This window comes from Condylura cristata, unplaced genomic scaffold, assembly GCF_000260355.1.
Source record: "Condylura cristata isolate star-nosed mole 26May11 unplaced genomic scaffold, ConCri1.0 scaffold00041, whole genome shotgun sequence".
Taxonomy (NCBI): domain Eukaryota; kingdom Metazoa; phylum Chordata; class Mammalia; order Eulipotyphla; family Talpidae; genus Condylura; species Condylura cristata.
This window is the reverse complement of record NW_004567142.1, coordinates 4,482,761-4,501,088: the sequence shown is the minus strand read 5'-3', so window position 1 is coordinate 4,501,088 and position 18,328 is coordinate 4,482,761. Positions and strand designations below refer to the sequence as shown.

The 18,328-nt window shown below is 55.5% G+C and overlaps 3 protein-coding genes across 5 annotated transcripts in view; all 3 read left to right on the top strand.

Moving 5' to 3' along the window:
- LOC105854450 (ras-interacting protein 1-like) overlaps nucleotides 1–1,117 on the top strand; it is a 2,921-nt gene extending 1,804 nt beyond the window's left edge. The window contains exon 4 of the mRNA XM_012733495.1: nucleotides 1,065–1,117. Within this exon, the coding sequence (XP_012588949.1) occupies nucleotides 1,065–1,117 (53 nt within the window). The remainder of the gene's footprint in view (nucleotides 1–1,064) is intronic.
- RASIP1 (Ras interacting protein 1) lies at nucleotides 581–9,968 on the top strand. 2 transcript variants are annotated; one of them, XM_012733693.1, is made up of 9 exons: nucleotides 581–1,871; nucleotides 4,332–4,985; nucleotides 5,625–5,662; nucleotides 5,883–6,034; nucleotides 6,151–6,254; nucleotides 7,399–7,642; nucleotides 7,797–7,969; nucleotides 8,954–9,101; nucleotides 9,577–9,968. In XM_012733693.1, exons 1-9 carry the CDS (start codon nucleotides 1,356–1,358, stop codon nucleotides 9,774–9,776), a joined length of 2,229 nt encoding a protein of 742 aa, XP_012589147.1. In that variant the 5' UTR covers nucleotides 581–1,355; the 3' UTR covers nucleotides 9,777–9,968. The 2 variants fall into 2 exon arrangements, with proteins under 2 accessions (XP_012589147.1, XP_012589146.1); XM_012733692.1 differs by having other exon boundaries at nucleotides 6,139–6,254.
- Nucleotides 9,969–11,442: 1,474 nt separating this feature from the next.
- On the top strand, nucleotides 11,443–16,028 carry MAMSTR (MEF2 activating motif and SAP domain containing transcriptional regulator). Of its 2 annotated transcripts, none has more exons than XM_004694260.2 (9): nucleotides 11,443–11,500; nucleotides 12,609–12,647; nucleotides 13,270–13,421; nucleotides 13,598–13,782; nucleotides 14,103–14,205; nucleotides 14,413–14,607; nucleotides 14,878–15,063; nucleotides 15,156–15,210; nucleotides 15,439–16,028. In XM_004694260.2, exons 1-9 carry the CDS (start codon nucleotides 11,443–11,445, stop codon nucleotides 15,720–15,722), a joined length of 1,257 nt encoding a protein of 418 aa, XP_004694317.1. In that variant the 3' UTR covers nucleotides 15,723–16,028. The 2 variants fall into 2 exon arrangements, with proteins under 2 accessions (XP_004694317.1, XP_012589149.1); XM_012733695.1 differs by having other exon boundaries at nucleotides 13,240–13,421.
- The last annotated feature ends 2,300 nt before the right edge of the window (nucleotides 16,029–18,328 follow it).

The window sequence follows — 18,328 nt, the reverse complement described above, 5'->3', positions numbered from 1 at the left end:
CGCGAGGGTTGGGCTGGGGCTGGGGCGGAGCCAGGGCGGGTTTAAGAACCCCAAAACTGGATGGAGGGAGGGCCCGAGGGACACGATGGGTGGGGCCTGTGATGCCGGGCATGGCTCGAGGAATGGAGAAGCCCAGAGCAAGGGCTATTGGATGGTGGCAAGCGTCCCTAAGGCAGACAGATTCTCAGAGCAGTAAGGTGAAGTGGTTCATGAGGGCAGAGCCTATGTGAAAGGCGCCTACAAGTGAAACAGAGCTCGGAACCTCTTAGATCGGGACCTAAAAAGGAACAGGTAGCGTGATGCTGTTTTGGCCATGAAGTGTTTGTGGAAGCTTGAGCGTAGCGCATGGGCAAGAAAGAGGTATCTGATTTTTCCTTTTTAAAGATTTATTTATTTATGCATATAAGAACTGGGGTACAGGCCAGAGGTGCTGGTGGTGAGAGGGTTCACCAGAGAGACTGGGGAGCAGCACAGGCAGATTGACTGAAACATACTGCTGAGGGGAGCAGCGGGGAGACAGGAGAGGTCTGCTGTGCCCTGTGGGTCAGCTCCCAGGCTGGGGATTGAACTCGCGCTGCAGTGGCTGCGGACAGCTGCATAGTGCTGTGCATTAACCTGTTGTACCACCAGGGAGGGCCAGAAAGAGGTAGAAACTGCAGGGGCCTGGCTTTTTGAGAGCCCCTGGCCTGGAACAGAAGGTGGTTCCACGGGTGAAAGGGCAGGTGCAGAGAAGCCTGGCAGGGGCCGCCGGCTGGTTTCCTGGTCCTGAGCCACCCTTCGGGAGATCTGTAGTGTGGTAGGTAAGCTCCTGGGTTCTGAACTCAGGCTTGGATTCCGATCCATTCTGAGCCAGTTAAACTCAGCAAAACCCTAGGGGAAGTTAAGTGCAGCTTGACCTCCCCAAGCAGGAGGTGCCCATTGTATGTGACTGGGTCTCCCCTTCCCCTGCAGGCACAGGCACCCCTATGTATATGAAAGATGGTAGCATAAGGCTTGGCAGAAAGTAGGTGCTCAATAAAGAATAGCCATTATAGCCATCATTGTCTATCACCCCCTTTCCCCAGCATTCACATTATTTAGGATCCTTGGGCAATACAGCACGGACATTAACAAGTGAATCTAGTAAGAAACAGCATTCATTCATCTAATTTCCACAGGCACCTGCTATGTGCCAGGGCTGTGCTGGGTCCAGAGTGTCATTCAACTTGAAACCTCAGGGAAGAGTATTCAGAAGCACAGGTCTTCTCTGTTCACTGTGAAATATCCGGTGCCTAAAATATTACCTGGCACGTGGAAGGCGCTCAAAAAAATACTAGTTGAAAGAAATGAATTAATTTCTGAGTTGAAGACGGCAGATGGGCAGGAGTCAGGCAGGAAGCGTGTTCCAGGCGTGGGAACGGCCCTTGCCAGAGCCGGTGCTCACAAAGCAGCCTCATTTCCCTGTAGGGGTCTCAAATCCTCGCCAAGTCTTTCTCCAGGCTTCCCCTCCGCGTTATCGAGCTCCTTCTCTCTCCGCAGGCACGGGCGCCCCCTCTTGGCGGCCCCAGAAGAACCGCTCCCGGGCTGCATCTGGTGGGGCCGCGCTGGCCAGTCCCGGCCCCGGGTCCTCTGGGCCCTCAGCTGGGTCCGGAGGCAAGGAGCGCTCAGAAAACTTGTCCTTACGGCGCAGCGTGTCAGAGCTCAGCTTGCAGGGTCGGAGGCGGCGGCAGCAGGAGCGCAGGCAGCAGGCACTGAGCATGGCCCCAGGGGCAGCTGACGCCCAAATGGGATCTGTAGACCCCGGAGACTTCGATCAGTTGACCCAGTGCCTGATCCAGGCTCCTAACAACCGGCCCTACTTCCTGCTTCTTCAGGGCTACCAAGACGCCCAGGTAAGTACAGCCTCTTCTGCAAGGCCTATGCCCCACCGTGGTTTGAGGGTGACAAAAAAGGTAACTTCTAGAAGTCTTTGGGTCACGGTGGTCTCAGGTCTGCTGGAAGGTGTGATCTCAGCAAGGTTCCTGAGTGGGGGATACCATTGTCAGAGATGAGGGGAGGTGGAGGACAGATGTCAGCAGAAGACACCAGTGGTAGGTCAAGTAAGGGATGGTTCATTTCATTCAAAGTTGGGAGAAGCACAGTGTTCCTCAAGGAAAATGGGAGCCCCATTGTAGTGAAGTGACCTCCTTGCAGGGTCCATGTCTTGATGGGGAGTAATGGAACAGTCTAGCTTCTGGGGGATTTTGGATGGAAACTTAGGATCCTGTTCTGGGTAAGCCTGTGTTTTCTTGAGGCCTGGGGACAGAGCACATTCATTGTGAAAAGGGGTCTGCATTTATTATAGCAGCCCATTCCTTTGGACAATGTTGGAGAGAGTGGAAGGTTCTATATTGGGAAGGTAGTCAAATTGGAAGGATCTATTCTGGAAGTGCAGTCTTGTGGGAAGAGGGGGAAACATTAGAAACACCCATTCTTTCAGGTGGGGTTCATGAGAAATTCCTTTCTTAGAAACAAGCTTCATGGCCCTTCCTAGTGGCTCAGGGGTTATTAAAGTCTCAGCACTATCAAGGCCACTGTGGCCTGAGTTTGATCCCAGCCAGGTAGCTGATCCACGGGGTGCAGCAAACCATTCCTTTCTTGCCTGCTGCTCCCCTCAGCAGTGTATTTCAGTAGATCCACCTGTTCTGCTCCCCACTCTGTCTCAGGTGAATCTTTTTACCCCCTTTATCCCCAGCCTACACCCTAGTTCTTGTATGCATAAATACCTATATATATTAAAAAAAAAAAAACAGGCTTCACTAGACATTCCATTTCTTGGAACAGAAGTATGAGGTGAATCTATTGTAGGGAGGAAATTATTTGCTCTCATCTGTTCATGGCTGTATGTTACCTAACAGCTCATTAAAGTGGGGGTGCTACCTTCAGAAGGTTGTCAGACTAGAATGGTCCATTTTCCTAGAGGAGATGAATCTCCGCTGAAGGAAAGGACCTCTTTGGACATGTCCATTTGTAGGGTAAAGACATGGGGAGAATTCAGTATAGCAAGGGAATGTAAGTATATTTGGACAACTATTTCCTCAGAGGCTCTGTTTTAGAAATGGGCTCAGAAGGAGCCTTCCACTTTATAGAACGGAGAAGTGAGAGTCCATTTTCAGAAGGGATTTTCTGGGATGTATCTCTTCATTTCTTCTATGAAACGGGACACCCCAATATAGGAAAAGGTCTCCTTGAAAACATCTATTTATATGGGGTTACTAGAAGAACTCACTATACTGACATCTCCTTGGAGGTATTCTCTTGGGGGATGGGAATAAAGGGGATCATTGAAGGAAGGGAGGGTGTCTTTAGAATCCTCCATCACGGGAGCAGAGGCCATAGCTTAGTCCACTGTAGGACTGTCTCCTTATCAGTGAATTCAACATGGGTAGAAAGAGTAGGAGTAATCTTAGTTCAAAGGGGGATTTTCTTATTTATTTATTTATGCATACAAGAACTGGGGTGTAGGCCAGAGATGCTGGGGTGAGAGGGTTCACCAGAAACAGAATGGGGAGCAGAACAGGTAGATTGAAACACACTGCTGAGGCAAGCAACGGGGAGACAGGAGAGGTCTGCTGCGCCCTGTGGGTCACTCCCTGACCGGGGATAGAACTCATGTTGTGGGGGCTGGCGATAGCTTGATAGTGCTGTGTCTTTAACCAGTGAGCCACCAGGCAGGCCCTCAACTTTAAAGGTACTGATGCCTTGCTTTGGGACTATTAAGAGACATTATTTTTGAAAGGGTAAATGCCTTGGGAAACCTCTGTGGGGATGGGGTGAAAAAATGGGCTAGTGGCACCAGGGGTAGGGGGATGAGAGAGTTCCTTGAAGGAAGCTTTTCTGGGAGAGGTCCACTCTTTGAGTGTATGGTCCATTCCTTGGAGCAGTCCATTTTGGTAATGTAAGTGGGGTGACCTCGAAGTACCAATTCTTGGAGTGGGACTATGGAAGCTCACTGTTGGAAGAGACTGTCTTGAAAGGGTTTGTTCAGAGGCAAGATCATGGGACAGCGCATAAGAGAATGAGCTCCTGGGAAGCATCTGTACTTTGAGGGAGGAAGCCCCAGAGAGGCCCTGCTAAAGAAGAGGTTTTCTTGCCAGTAACCAGTCTTCAGGGTAGTGTTACAGGACAGTGTACTTTGGGGAGTGCCACCGAAGAGGCCAGTGTGCCAGGGGCATGCAGCTGGGAGACTCCTTTGGCATCCCAGCAGTTTTTGTTGGACATGTTCACTCAAGGGCTGATGGGGGAGTCGACTGTGGGAATGAGCTCTCTTGGGAAGTTCTGGAGCATTTAGTGGTCTTCACGTTTCTGTCCAGGACTTCGTGGTGTATGTGATGACGCGCGAGCAGCACGTGTTTGGCCGCGGAGGGAACTCTTCGGCCCGTGGTGGGTCCCCCGCCCCATACGTGGACACCTTTCTCAATGCCCCGGACATCCTACCACGTCACTGCACCGTGCGTGCCGGCCCTGAGCCCCCCGCCATGGTGCGCCCGTCCCGGGGAGCCCCGGTCACGCACAATGGGTGCCTCCTGCTGCGGGAGGCCGAGCTGCACCCGGGCGACCTCCTGGGGCTGGGCGAGCACTTCCTGTTCATGTACAAGGACCCCCGCAATGGAGGCTCCGGGCCAGTTCGGCCACCGTGGTTGCCCGCGCGCCCTGGGGCCACGCCACCAGGCCCCGGCTGGGCCTTCTCTTGTCGCCTGTGTGGCCGTGGCCTGCAGGAGCGTGGCGAGGCGCTGGCCGCCTACCTGGATGGCCGCGAGCCTGTGCTGCGCTTCCGGCCGCGCGAAGAAGAGGCGTTGCTGGGCGAGATCGTGCGCACCGCGGCTTCTGGCGCCGGGGACCTGCCTCCGCTCGGGCCAGCCACGCTGCTAGCGCTGTGTGTGCAGCACTCGGCCCGGGAACTGGAACTGGGCCACCTGCCGCGCCTGCTGGGCAGCCTGGCCCGACTCATCAAAGAAGTGGTCTGGGTGAGGAGCAAAGCCCCGCCAGCCCCACCTGACTCAGCCGCGCCCTCAGCTCAGCTTGGCCACCTTCAGCCCCAGTTCGGTAGCTCATGCGAGGAAACTGTCTCCCATGATTGGGGGGTGGGGCCAAGGCGTGCTGGGAATAGTGGACTTTTCCACTGGGCTTTGCAGCTGTGGGGTCACAGAAAAAAACCATTCAAGGAGATGGGGGGGGGTTGCAGTGGATGAGACATGTGACGGCCCACTGGGCCTAGAGATGGGAGCATAGTGGGTGAGAGCATTCTTGCAGAGCAGGGAGAACAAGCCCTACAGGCCTACCGACAGAAATGCCAGGGAGAACCCATTCAGAGAGGAGGGAAGAGGTGCCCGGCTATGAAAGACCCACTTAGAAAGATTTAGGGATTTTCTCAGGGGCAAGAAGAAAAATATTTAAGCAGAAGCAGACCTGCCACTTAATGATAGGGTGTTATGTTTTTAGAAGAAAGAAGAGAAGACCCTTCGGGAGCCTGAGGATTAGATTTCATTCAAAAAGCAGGGAGGGGTTTTCGGTTAAAAAGTTGCTTCTAGAAAAATACAGGGAGTTAAATCATAGGCTTCTCTCCCCCACACCCTTATGTTGATTTTCACCTTATTGTTCCACAGGAAAAGATTAAGGAGATTGGAGACCGTCAGCCAGAGAAGTAAGAGAAATACTGGGGAGAAAGGGCTACAGGAATGCAGGGGCTGGAATTTATGGTCAGTCCTGCCTTCTCTCCTGCATGTCTTGGCCTAAGCTTCTGCTCATCCTTTGGACCCAACTGTAAAGTGGGGTGGGACTGGGCCTCCAATTAGAACCAGACCTCAGATGTGGATACTGGGTGGGCTTTGGGCAGGAATTAAAGTCCCTCTTTCCTTTCCCAGCCACCCTGAGGGGGTCCCTGAGGTGCCCTTGACCCCTGAGGCTGTGTCTGTGGAGCTTCGGCCACTCATGCTGTGGATGGCCAATACCACAGAGCTGCTCAGTTTTGTGCAAGAGAAGGTGCTAGAGATGGAAAAGGAGGCCGACCAGGAGGGTGAGCTCTGACCCAAGTCCAAGACTGTCCAAGCCCTGTACCATTCCCTACATCTGGGGACCTGGGCTCCTGCCTGCCAGCCGTTGGCTCTCTCTCACCCCCAGGCCTGTCCTCAGACCTACAGCTCTGCAATGACTTGGAATTATGTGATGAGGCCATGGCCCTCCTGGATGAGGTCATCATGTGTACGTTCCAGCAGTCCGTGTACTACCTCACCAAGGTCAGCCTTGCTCCTTGTTTCCTTTTTGATAGGACATCACTTCCTGTTTTAACTACATCACCTTGCTCTGAAGTCACGCCCTATTTTGACCTCACAATATTACCTGCTCTCTGATGTCACTTCCCATTTCACCCTGGTATTTTGCTATTCTGACACCACTTCCTGTTTCAGTTTGTGTCACTTCCTCCCTTTCTGGCATCTTTTCCTATCTCTGAAACTGTCCTCTCATGACCAGGTGATGTCACCACCATTATCAAGCTCCACTTTTCTAAGTTCACTCTTCTGTCCCTGATAAGTTGCATACACAGAAGTGCATTTACACACACACTCACACATATACAGATAGCAAGTAGTGCTTGCTCTGACAGCCGCGGCTGTCATTTAAATGAAAGGGCCTTGTTAATCAAGGCTTCACTTCCTCTGTTTCCTGACCTCACTTCCCACAGCTTTGAGTTTACTTCCTTTTCTAAGCCACAGTCTTTTTCTCCCTGGAGTGTCTGTCCTATAGGACCTGCTTTCTGCCCCAATACCTCCCTTGATTTCAATATTGCTTCTTGGAATTCTCAGAGTGTCTGGCTGGTGGTAGGCCCAATTCCCTGTCTGTAAAACCAGGTGGGCTCTGTGTTCCTGGAGCAGCACTGATTCGTGAAGCCCTTGTCTCCAAGGCTTCACTTCCTGTACATCCCTGCCAATTGTGGTTTTACTTCATTTCTGGCTCTGACCTCATTTCCTGCCCTTGGCCTGATCTCACTTTCCACTGGCTAAGTGCCACACCACTCCTACTTCCTGACCCTCTATTCTTTTCTTCCCTTCGGGAATTCTGGGTAAATCTTTGATGGAAGGGTTTCTCTTTGCTCTTTGTTCTGTATTCCATCTTCCTTAAGCTGTGGAGAACTACCAGTCCTGTAAGGCACCAGAAGGGGTCTTCACATACCTGAGATATTTCCAGAAAGGCCGAGCTTGGTGAATGCTAGAAACCCATCCGGAAAGTAGACGTGTACAAATGGAGACCAGTAGGGCTTTGAAAGTGGAATGGACTACAACTCCCAAAAGGCTTTGGCGTAGCTCCCATTATCTTATGTCCTATCACCCTGCAGCTTTCTGGAAATCACAGTCTGATCACTGGTTTGCTCTGTCTTCTCAGACTCTGTATTCAACACTGCCTGCTCTGCTGGACAGTAACCCTTTCACAGCTGGGGCAGAGCTGCCTGGGCCTGGCGCAGAGCTGACGGCCATGCCTCCAGGACTGCGACCTACGTTGGGCGTGTTCCAGGCAGCCCTCGAGCTGACCAGTCAGTGTGAGCTGCACCCAGACCTCGTGTCTCAGACTTTCGGCTACTTGTTCTTCTTCTCCAATGCGTCTCTTCTCAACTCTCTGATGGAACGAGGTGAGGGTTTGTTGGGGACGGGAAAGGAGGCAGAGGCAGGTGCCACTGAGACCCACATCAAATCAAATAGGCTCTGGAGCCCAAGCCCAAGGATAGAAGGGGCCCGGGAGGCAAGACCCACATACCTGCTACACCTCCTACTATTCCCCCACAGGTCAAGGCCGACCTTTCTATCAGTGGTCCCGAGCTGTCCAAATCCGAACCAACCTGGACCTTGTCTTGGACTGGCTGCAGGGGGCTGGGCTGGGTGACATTGCCACGGAGTTCTTCAGGAAACTCTCTATGGCTGTGAACCTGCTCTGTGTGCCCCGTACCTCCCTGCTCAAGGTGATTCCTGACCCCTGGCTCCCCACCACTCAGCCCATCATCTGTATTCAGCTTTCTGTGTAACCCCCCTTGGACTCCCCGGTATCCCCAGTCCCAGCTCACACACCAGCTACAAGAGAGCCAGCAATGATAGTGTCCACTGTTGTTGGACAGATGCAGCTGGCTCCATCCGAATCTTGATGTGCTATGTTGACTTAGGATGTTTGGTATGAGATCCAAGAAAGCGATAGTTAACATGCTCATTGAACACAAACTATACGCCAGATACAGTGAATGTCAACAAAGCCTGATGAGGTTGATGACGGAGATTTTTTTGAGATCAGGAAGCCAAGAATCAGGTCACAACTTCATTTATTTTTACTTATCAAACATCTGCACTGCATTAATAAGCACCAGGCAGTGTTCTGAGAGCTACGCAATCTCGCCATATATTGGGCTGTTCTCTGTTTCTCAAGCAAAAATGAGTCGTGACTTTGCCAACAACCCACTAGAACCTACATAACAACTCTAGTGGGTAGTTTCTATGCCCCCCGGCCCCGCCAATTAACAGATGAGGAACTTGGGGCGCAATAACCAGAGGCAGTAAGGATCAAGCCAGGGTTTCTGAAAGTTGGCAATCTGGGTCCAGAGAGTGACTTTAAGCCTCACGGATGATCCCTGAGATCAGCTAGATTCAGTGTAGAAAATTTCAAAAAAGATGTGACCCTATGGACACATCACAACAGCTTCAACAATATAAAGGAGTGGCCTGTTTTTCTCTGCCGCCTCTTCTATTTTCACTCGTTCTGAAGCAAATATATATTTCTTAGAGTTGAGGGCAAGCCCTGTCTCACCATCACTTTGGTGACAACCAGGCCCCCCAAAGTCCAAAAGGCACTGCAGACGCTGTCCGCCACCAGAGCCACTCCCTTGCTGGAGGGCCTCGCGTGCAGGATTCTCCGCTGCCCCATAACCACCTGGGCTTGCCGCCTCTCTCGCCACCAGGCTTCATGGAGCAGCTTACGAACTGATCACCCCACACTGACCCCTGCGCAGCTCCACCACCTGCTCAGCCACTACCAGCTGGGTCCTGGTCGTGGGCCGCCACCTGCCTGGGACCCTCCTCCGGCGGAGCGAGATGCGGTGGACACAGGTGCGGAGAAGTGGGGGCGCAGGCCTGGGGCCGTCTGCGCTCTTCTGTCCTCGCAACCTAGCCATCGAGACCCGCAGGCCCTCCCTTCTGAGCTGGACGCCTAGCCCTGTCCGCCCCAGGGCCCACGTGCGCCAGCCCCCATCCACCCCAGGATCCGGGGCTGCATGCTACCACTTCCCCTCCCCCGCCAAGGGTTCAAGTGCCCGTCTCCTCCTGTCATAAACTCGCCTTTCTCACCTTCCTCTGCTGCCTCCCATTTCTCCCTAATGCAAGCGAGAACCCAACGACATACCCTGTTTCCCAGGCACCAGTGGCCCGTCGCCCTTCAGGTTCCCACGACGCTTTGGGGGCGCCTCGCCAGGAGTTTAGGGTGGACGTTTTCTCTTTTTGGGGATGATGCCTCCTCGGCTTCTCCCCGACACTGCCGCCTCACGCTCATTTTCAGAATTTAATTCAGTCTTTTTCGGTCTCACAGGGGATATCTTCGAAAATTTCTCTTCTCACCCTCCCCTCATCCTGCCCTTGGGCAGCTCGCGCCTGCGCCTTACGGGCCCGGTGACGGACGACGCCCTGCACCGTGAACTGCGCAGGCTCCGCCGCCTCCTCTGGGATCTTGAGCAGCAGGAACTTCCGGCCAATCACCGTCACGGACCTCCCGCGGCCACGCCTCCTTGATAGCCAATTACAAACGAGCGCGCGAGCCTTGAAAATTCGACTTTACTCACTGGAGCGCGCCAGGGCGCAGAGTTTTCCGGGAGTTGTAGTTCTCTCCCCGCGCGGACTGCTGGGAGTTTGAGTTTTCGGGTGGCGGAGGATGGGATGGGTAGAGGGGCCTGGGATTTGAGCGACAGGAGCAATAAAGGTATATGTGGTATTGACGACACCTCATTTTTTAAGACTCCAGAGTGTTAGTGATATGATTTCTGTGTAATATATCAGCAGGGCCCTTGCCTAGAGCTCTGGACTCTTGCTGAGTCCACGTTGGTATTTATAGCCATGGCCTCATCGTGTCCTCTTGCCTGTAACCCAACCCAGGAGCACTGGGCCACCTCACGCCTCCAGGTCAGAGCAATAAGCTTGCTCTGCTGGTGATCAGGTCCTCAGGCCAGCTGGTGGGTGCCAGCCAACTCTCCTTTTGACCCCAAAAGTCTATTCTCCAGCCCCCTCCTCCCTCAGGCTCAGGGGTCTATCCAGCACAGTAATGCACCCCAATACCTTTTATCCTTGTCCCCAGCATCCCTCCTCCCGCACACTAGAAGTGGGGCCTCAAGCCCCTCCTCCTTCAAAGCCAGGAGTCCGAGCTTCTGTCCCTTCAAAACCAGGGATCTAGGTTCCCAGTTCTCTCCTCCCCCAGAAATCCGGGCTCCAGTAAGAACTTTTCAGTTCCCCGAATCTGACTCCTGTTGCTGCGTCAGGGAAAAAGTAAGCGACAGGTGGCACCTGCGTGCGGGGCCGGGACACGATCACCTGCCGCTGCTGCTCACCCGCGTCCCTCTCCCGCACCTGCTGCTGTCAGTCCGCCCGCAGCTACAGCCGGTTCCCGCGGCCCTGGGCGGGCGCCGGAGGAGCCAGCAAGGGAACCCCGATGCCCGCCCCGCCCCAGGCCCTCCCAGACGCTGCTCCCGCCCCTTCTCAGGGTCCCAGGCGGGGCTCCCGGCTCCCCCGCCCCGCTCCCCGGGCTCCCAGAACGCCCTAGAAAGGGGGGTCCGAGGCGGTCCCAGGCGAGTAGGGCGGAGCCTACGACCTCCAGCCTAGACCTCTGGACTCGATCCGCCCAGAGAACCGCTGCGCAGACCCACCAGGTGAGAGCCCCAGGGCGAGAGGGGAAGGGGAGATCCGCCCTAACGATTCCATCACCTCTCTGGTCCCGCTTCCTTCCCCTTGAACCTCTTTGCTGACACCTCATCCACTCTCTTCTCTAGTGAAGGAGGCAGAGACCCTGCATTTTCCAGGGATCTGTCAACTCCCACGATCAAGGATGCAGGAATTTAGTACTCTGGAAGGATTGCTTTCTGGCCTGTCACCGCCATCTCCTCTGCCCCTTCCTGGGTCTGGGCCTCCTTACAACCCAGAGGGCCCTGAGCCCCTCCTCCCTCAGGCCCAGGAGTCGGGGTCTCTAGCCTCTGTTCTCTCTCTATAACCCAGGAGTCTGGGACCCCCCCCAGACCCCTCCTTCCCCAGAAGGCAGGTTAGCTCCCAAGACCTCTCCTACCGCTAATGCCCTCAGGCCTTTTCCCTGCTGCTTTTGCAAGAAGGGGCAACCTCCTGACCTCCATTCTGACCTTGCTTCCCATTGGGACCCTCCCCTCTCCCAGTCCAGGTCCCCATTCCAGCCTTGGCAATGACCCTGGCGGCTTCCTCCCAGCGCTCCCAAATCATTCGCTCCAAATTCCGATCTGGTGAGAGACTTCTCTGCATGTAGGGAAGGGATACTTGGGGTTCTGGGGATAGTCGAATTTGCAGAGCATTCTTGGAGGGGTATGGTGGCTGTGGGAGGCCTGTGTTTCTAGGCAAAAGGTCACTGGTGCATAAAGGTGGCCCCAGCAAAGGGGTCAGAGTTGCGCGTGCAAATGGCCTGGAGGAGTGGGTGGTGAGAAGCAGGTGTGTAGAGGTTCAGATGCTGCAGAGGAACAGGGGTTTAAATGGGCAGCTGTGCAGAGTGGAGAAGCACCCAGAGCAGGAACTTGACACTGAGCAGCATGGGGGTGTGCATGAGGGGACCACAAAGCCTTTCAAGCATTCGAAGTTTGATTTTAGCTCGCAGTGCAGGTTAATAATAATAATTAAAAAAAAAAAAGTATACCATCAGGTAGAAATGGAGGTCAGTTTTTGAGGAAGCAGGGGATCCTTGAGTGTGTAATGGGTGTGCTTACATGGTTGGGCTCACCCAGGAGCAAAGAGTGTGCAGAGCATTCAAGGAGCGCAAGTACATGCAGACAGCCTTGCTCCTGAGTGTGCAAACGAGCGTGTGCGTGTGGCAGGGTGGGTGGCAAGGCGGAGTGAGCCAAGCATGAACACTGTGGAGGGCACAAGTGTATGAAGGTAGCACACGGGCAAAACTAGGGTGAGAGACTTGCAGGTGGAAGGGGGGTGTGCAGGAGGTAATGACTATCGGACGCCCAGAGGTCGCACAGAGTGAGTGGGTACTGAGCGGGGTGCACAGATAAAGAGAGGCAACATTTAAATGGGCCAGGCTGCCAAGATGGCGGCTGTGCAGAGTGGGGTGGGCTCAGGCTGGTGAGGGGGCAGGTGGTGCTGGGGGCAGGGCTGCCTGCACGCTGGCTGGCTCCTAGTCCCAGAACATCTCTGGCCCTGCGTAGTGCTGGCAGGGAGCAGTCGGGAGGCCGGGGAAAGGGAGCGGGCTGCCTGCCCGCTGCCTGCTCTGGGTGTGTAAGGGGGCTGGGCACATGTGTCTGGCCAACAACTGCGGCTCACCACGCCTGCCAGGCCAGACTCCTGGACACTCCCTTCCCGCCTTCTCCTCCCACTTCTCTCATCCCTCCACAGTCCTCCAGCTTCGGATCCACAGAAGGTATCAGGACCCTAGTAAGTACGGGCCCAGTCAGGGAGGGGACGGAGGCCCCCCGCCCCCGGGGCTCCCTGGAGAGCTGCCAGATAGCTCTGTTCCCAGGCTCAATCCCCAGGCGCTGCTATACATTGAAATCCTATCCCATCTGCCCTTTCCAGAGGCCCCAGGAATACAAGTCCCAGCCAGATCCCACCTTCTGCCTTTTCCTCCCTCACTTTCTCGTACTGAAATGTAAGATGTGAAATGTATGAAGCTAGCTCTTTGGAGTTAGCCGTCCCCGTCTTTACAATCTCAGGATGTGGCTAGCAGCTTCTTTCTCACCATCAGCTTCTTTCTCGCCAACAACCACCAAGTTTCAATCTCTGCCCCCAAGCCCCCAGAAATCTGTGCTCCTTAGCTACCACACCCCTGGTGACTGAAGACACTCGAGGATGTTAAAGTCTGGGTCTCTAGCACATCTGCCCTTCACCTAGAAGTCTTGGCCTTTGGCTCTGTGACTGGGTTTTCTGCCTGGGCCTGCCCTCCCACACCCTGGGGGCTGGGGCCTCAAGGTCTTCTTCCTGAGAAAGTTGGTCACCCCACATCCCCTACCTGGCTTGCTGCTCGCAGGCCTTTCAGGGTCCTTCAGCTCCTCTCCAGCCTCAAATCCAGATCCATGGATCTCAGCCTCAGGCACAGCTCTGGCCCCTGCCCCAGTCCCGGCCTCGCCCTCGGGCCCTGCCGCCTTCCTCTTCAGCCCTGGTGGCCTGCTCCCTGAGCCAGAATACTGCCCCTGGAAGTCCCCAAAGAAGGTGAGTCTCCATTGAAGTGAGGGGAAGACCTCCTGAGAGTCTAGCTTGGGTCTTCCTTGCTGCTGCCCTTTTTGCTTCTCTCTGGAGGTGCCAAGCTGATTCCAGAGTTTGCATGAGGCGTGGGGCAGCAAAGGGGAACAGAGCTGGAAGCTAAGACATCACTCCTGCTTTTCCAGGAGTCTCCCAGGAACTCCCGGCATTGGAGGGAGCCCACGCTTAAGGGAAACTTGACATACCACCAGTACATGCCCCCAGAGACAAGACAAGGGTCCAGGGCAGAGTCCCAGGCCCAAGGACCAGCCCTGGGTCCCCCTGGGCAACCTGTGTGGGAAGGGGCAAAGTCACAGCGGCCGCCGCCGAGGTATGATCCCCATTTATGTTTGATGGAAAGTTCAAATCCCCAGCATCCTCTTCCCTCAGACCTCGAGTCTGTGACCCCTGCGACTCAAGACTCCAGGTCCCCAGTCCCTCTTTCTCTAGTTCCCATGAGCCCTGGTCTCAGACTCAAGAGCGAGCCCCCCAGCTCCACCTCTCCTAAGCCCAGGAACGAGCCTTCCAGTTTGCTCCTGTGCAGACCAGAACTCTGGACTCTCACTTTCCTGGGTCTTGGAGGTCCTGTCTGAGGACAGAATGGCTTTTCTCCGACCCTACTAACCTGTCTCCCCCTCTGCCTATCGGCAGGATGAAACCCACTCCCCTCGCGCCCTCCCCACCAGGAGTACCCAACCCGTCGCCCCTACCACACAAGTTGGAACTTCAGACCCTTAAACTGGAGGAGCTGACGGTGAGTCTGGGGCGCAGTCTCCCAGCCCGGCCCCTCTTTCTCGGTGGGGATCCAGTAGTCTAGTCCTGCAGCCTCCGCCCATCGGAGCTCAGCGGTCGGGCCCTCCGCCCTTCTCTCTCTCGGTTTCCAAATGTCCAGTCCCGCAGCCCCTTCTGCGCCCCGAGGCCTGCCCAGCACGGCTTCTCCCCCACCTCCCTCCCACCCCAGGTCTCTGAGCTCCGCCAGCAGCTGCGCTTGCGGGGCCTCCCGGTGTCGGGGACCAAGTCGACGCTCCTGGAGCGCATGCGCGGCGGTATCCCGCCCCGCGAGCGGCCGAAGTCGCGGCGCGAGGACAGTCCCGCGGGTGGTCCTTGGCCACGACTCAGGCCCAAGGCCCTGGGAGCCACCCGCCGGCAGGGCTCGGTGAGGCGGGGCTACTCGCGCGCGGCCTAAGGAGGAAGACGGCGGGACGGGTGGGAAGTCGAAGGGAGAAAGCCGGAGAAGGGGGCGGGGATTAGGGCGAGGGGCGGTCTTAGGGAAAGAGGAGCCAATGACAGTGTGGGGGCGGGGTCGAAGGCGGGGCCGGCGAGCGAAAGGCCGCACCGGACGGCCAGGGGGTGGGGCCACAGCTTGCAGGTGGGTGGGGCTGCGCCAGTGGGCGTGGCTTATAGGAACTGGCCCTCGCGCTTCTAGCTCAAGCCGAGTCCAGCTTCGCACTCGCCACCTCTTCCACGCGCCGCGGGAACCCTAGCGTCAGCCCCGGTTCGGGTTGCAGCTGAGACTCCGAATCCAGCGTCATCGCCGCCTCCTTCCTCAGCACCGGCCTCAGTGGCCCTGACTCTGGAGGAGGAGCTGCAGGAGGCCATCCGCAGGGCGCAGGTGAGGGGGAGCGCGCGCCCGGGTTAACAGCTCCGGAAGGAGTCCTGGCCCGCGCGCCCCAGGTTCACCCCGCCCTACTCGTCCTTCCTTAGTTGCTCCCGAACCGGAGCATCGATGACATCCTGGAGGATCAGGTGGAGCCAGACGGTATGAGACGAGCTCCTAGATTTTGGGGAAAGTACCCCTGGGCGCTCCTAGATTTTGGGGAAAGTACCCCTGGGCGGAAGGGGCTGGGGGGTGGGGGGGAGGGTTTTGACTTCACGCCCCTAACCAGGAGTGGGGTATGGTCCTGACCTCCTGGAAATGAAGAATGGGGGTCGGGGTTCGGATCCCTGCCTTCTTAATTAAGCTCACACTGCATTCCTTCCCCTGCAGACCCACTGCCCCCCATCCCTCTGGACTTCCCTGGCTCCTTCGACGTGCTGTCTCCCTCACAGGATTCCGAAGGCCTCTCATCTGTCTTCTCCTCCTCGTTCCCCTCCCCCTCAAACTCTCCCTGCCCCTCTCCCAGGGGCCCCACTGACTCCTTGGACTGGCTGGAGGCTCTGAGTGGGGGTCCCCCTCTGGGCTGTGGACCCCCAGGCCCCAGTATCTTCTCTGCTGACTTATCTGATTCAAGTAGCACCAGGCTGTGGGACCTGCTGGAGGATCCGTGGTGATGGATTTCTGGGGTTTCCAGGGACTGAGAACTGGTGGGTGTGGAGGTCATGGAAAGAGGCTCCCTGAGGGAAGGGATGGAAGGCTAGAGCCCCTCCCACCACAGAGTCAGACAACCCTCATCCCCACTTGGCCCCTGAAATGCTGCTGACAGGCCACTTGCTTTCCCCTGCCCTATCTCCATGGGACTCCCTCCATTCTGTGTAGGTGGGGGCAGGGAGGTTTCACTTGCTGCTGACCTGAGCAAACAAGCTGCTTGCTGCTTCCTTCAGAGTCCTTGCAGATGTTTTTGTTCTCACCTTGGTCCCCCACCCCACTGACTGTTGTCTAATGCTTGGGAATCTGGGAAGTGGGCTGTCTTTTTTGGATTCAGAAGCGGGGCAAAGAAGAGTCGGGAGGGAAAATAGGGAGAGAGACAACTGGCTTCTGGTCTGAGGTCACTTTTTTTGTTTTTTAAATTTTTTTTTTAAAGAGTTATTTATTTATGCATACAAGAACTGGGGTAAGGCCAGAGGTGCTGGAGGTGAGAGGGTTCACCAGAGAGAGTGGGAAGCAGAACACGAATCTACTTAGACACTGCTGAGGGGAGCATCAGGCGACACAGGAGAGGTCTGTCGTGCCATATGGGTCACCTCCCTGGCCAGCAGATAGCTTCATAGTGCTGCGCTTTAACCCCTTGCGCCATCAGAGAGGGCCCTGAGGTCGTGTTTTCTGAGAAGCAAAGGCTGAGACAAAATTCCTGTGCCCACAATTTAGTAAAGAAAAGATACGCTCCCAGGAGAAACGAACAAGGCAGTGGAGGGGACAGGACAGTGAGGAGGAGGACCGGTAGGAGTGTGAAGTTGGCTGAGGCCCCAGCATCCTGGTGGGGGCCTGAAGGAGCCAGTTCCACTGGGAGGCGAAGGAGGATCTCCTCTGGCTTATGCTTGCTGAATGACAAACTCCCGTAACTTGGACTCTTAAAACAATGACCACTACCACAATTCTTGGGCTGTCTGGGTTCAGCAGGCATCGGCTCCTGTGATGTCAGTTGGGGCTGAGGTCATCTTGGAACAACGCGGGCCAGTGAGTCTGGCCCCTGAGTTGGGGCGGCTAGTAGATGCGGCTGACTGGGCCCACGTAGTTCTCGCTGCCTTCGCGTGGCCTCTCCCACAGGGCAGCAGGGCTCCTTCGGCAGCTCAGGGTCCCCAGAGTGAGCACTTCCAGGGGTTGGCAGAAGTGGCACAGTCTCACTTCACCTCATTCTACTGGTGAATGAAGTCAGGCCAGCCTACTTTAAATCCGGGAGGCGGTATCCAGCGTGTGGGTACCTGGGGCATGGTCATGGGCCAGCTGTGGAGACCTGACACTACACCCTCCAGTCAGTCGTGGCCCCAGAGCCACAGAGGGGGTGACCATGACCTCCCAGGCACTTTGAGCCGCAGCCAGCCCTGGGGAGAAGGTCACAAGATCAAGTTGTTAATAGCAAAGTGTTTTATAAAATGGAGGTTTCCTTATAATTCAGGTATGCGGGGCCAACAGATTAGGAGACAATTGCCGTTAGAATTACTCACCAAGATGGCACACGGGTGATTTGGTGATGGGAAGCCCACGGGGATTACAACTGAGATGGAAAAATTCACAAAATGATGTAAAAATAAACTATTATATTATTAAAAAAGAAAACTCACTGATGGCCCTCCCTCGTGGCTCAGCGGGCTAGGACGCAGCACTGCCAGCTGGCTGCAGCCGCTTCAGTGCGAGTTCAGTCCCCAGCCCAGAAGTGACCACAGGGCGCTGCAGACCACTCCTGACCCGCTCGCTGCTCCCCTCAGCAGTCGATCTGTCTGTTCTGCGCTCCACTCTTGTCTCTAGTGAATCCTCTCACCGCCCCTGCACCTCTGGCTTGTACCCCATTTCTAGATGCATAAATAAATAAATCTTAAAAAAAAAACAAAAACTCACGGATCCCAAGAGAGGGCCCGGCACTCCAACCTGGGCGGGCCACGAGGGGAGAGCCAAGCTGTGCACTGGAGTCTACTGAATGGAGGAGGTGGCTCAGCTGGTTTGAGTAATTTCAGCTGCTTCCAAGACTGGGAGCTGTTCCTAGTCATCTGAGGCCTGGGCACTGGGTGACGAGACTGAGAAATAGTGCCCAGAGTGTAAGCTCCACCGAGGAAGAGGTGGGGACCTCTGGATTGGATGGTTTTCTTTGATAAATTTATTTATTTATGCATCTAAGAACTGGGGTATAGGCCAGAGATATAGGGGGGAGGCCCTGTGGGTCAGCTACCTGGTGGGGGATTGAACTCTTGAGGCAGTGGCTGGCTATAGATAGCTTCATAGTGCTGTGCTTTATTTGTGCCAGGAGAGGGCCCTGGATGGTTTTCATGTGAAAGGCATGGCCTCGAGGGAGCCCTCCATTGTCTGCAGGAGTTGGCTAGCCCTGGGAGGGGCAGCCCCCCCACAGTCAGCTAGACTGCAGACATGGAAGCACCAAGAATACAGAAAATAAAAAGGCCTGGTCCATACACAACTCCGAAGTTGGGGGATGGGTGCAGAAGGCTAATGGAAGGGACCTGAGCAGATCTAGGGGCCACCAAGAATGCCAAAGTAGAAAAGAACAGCA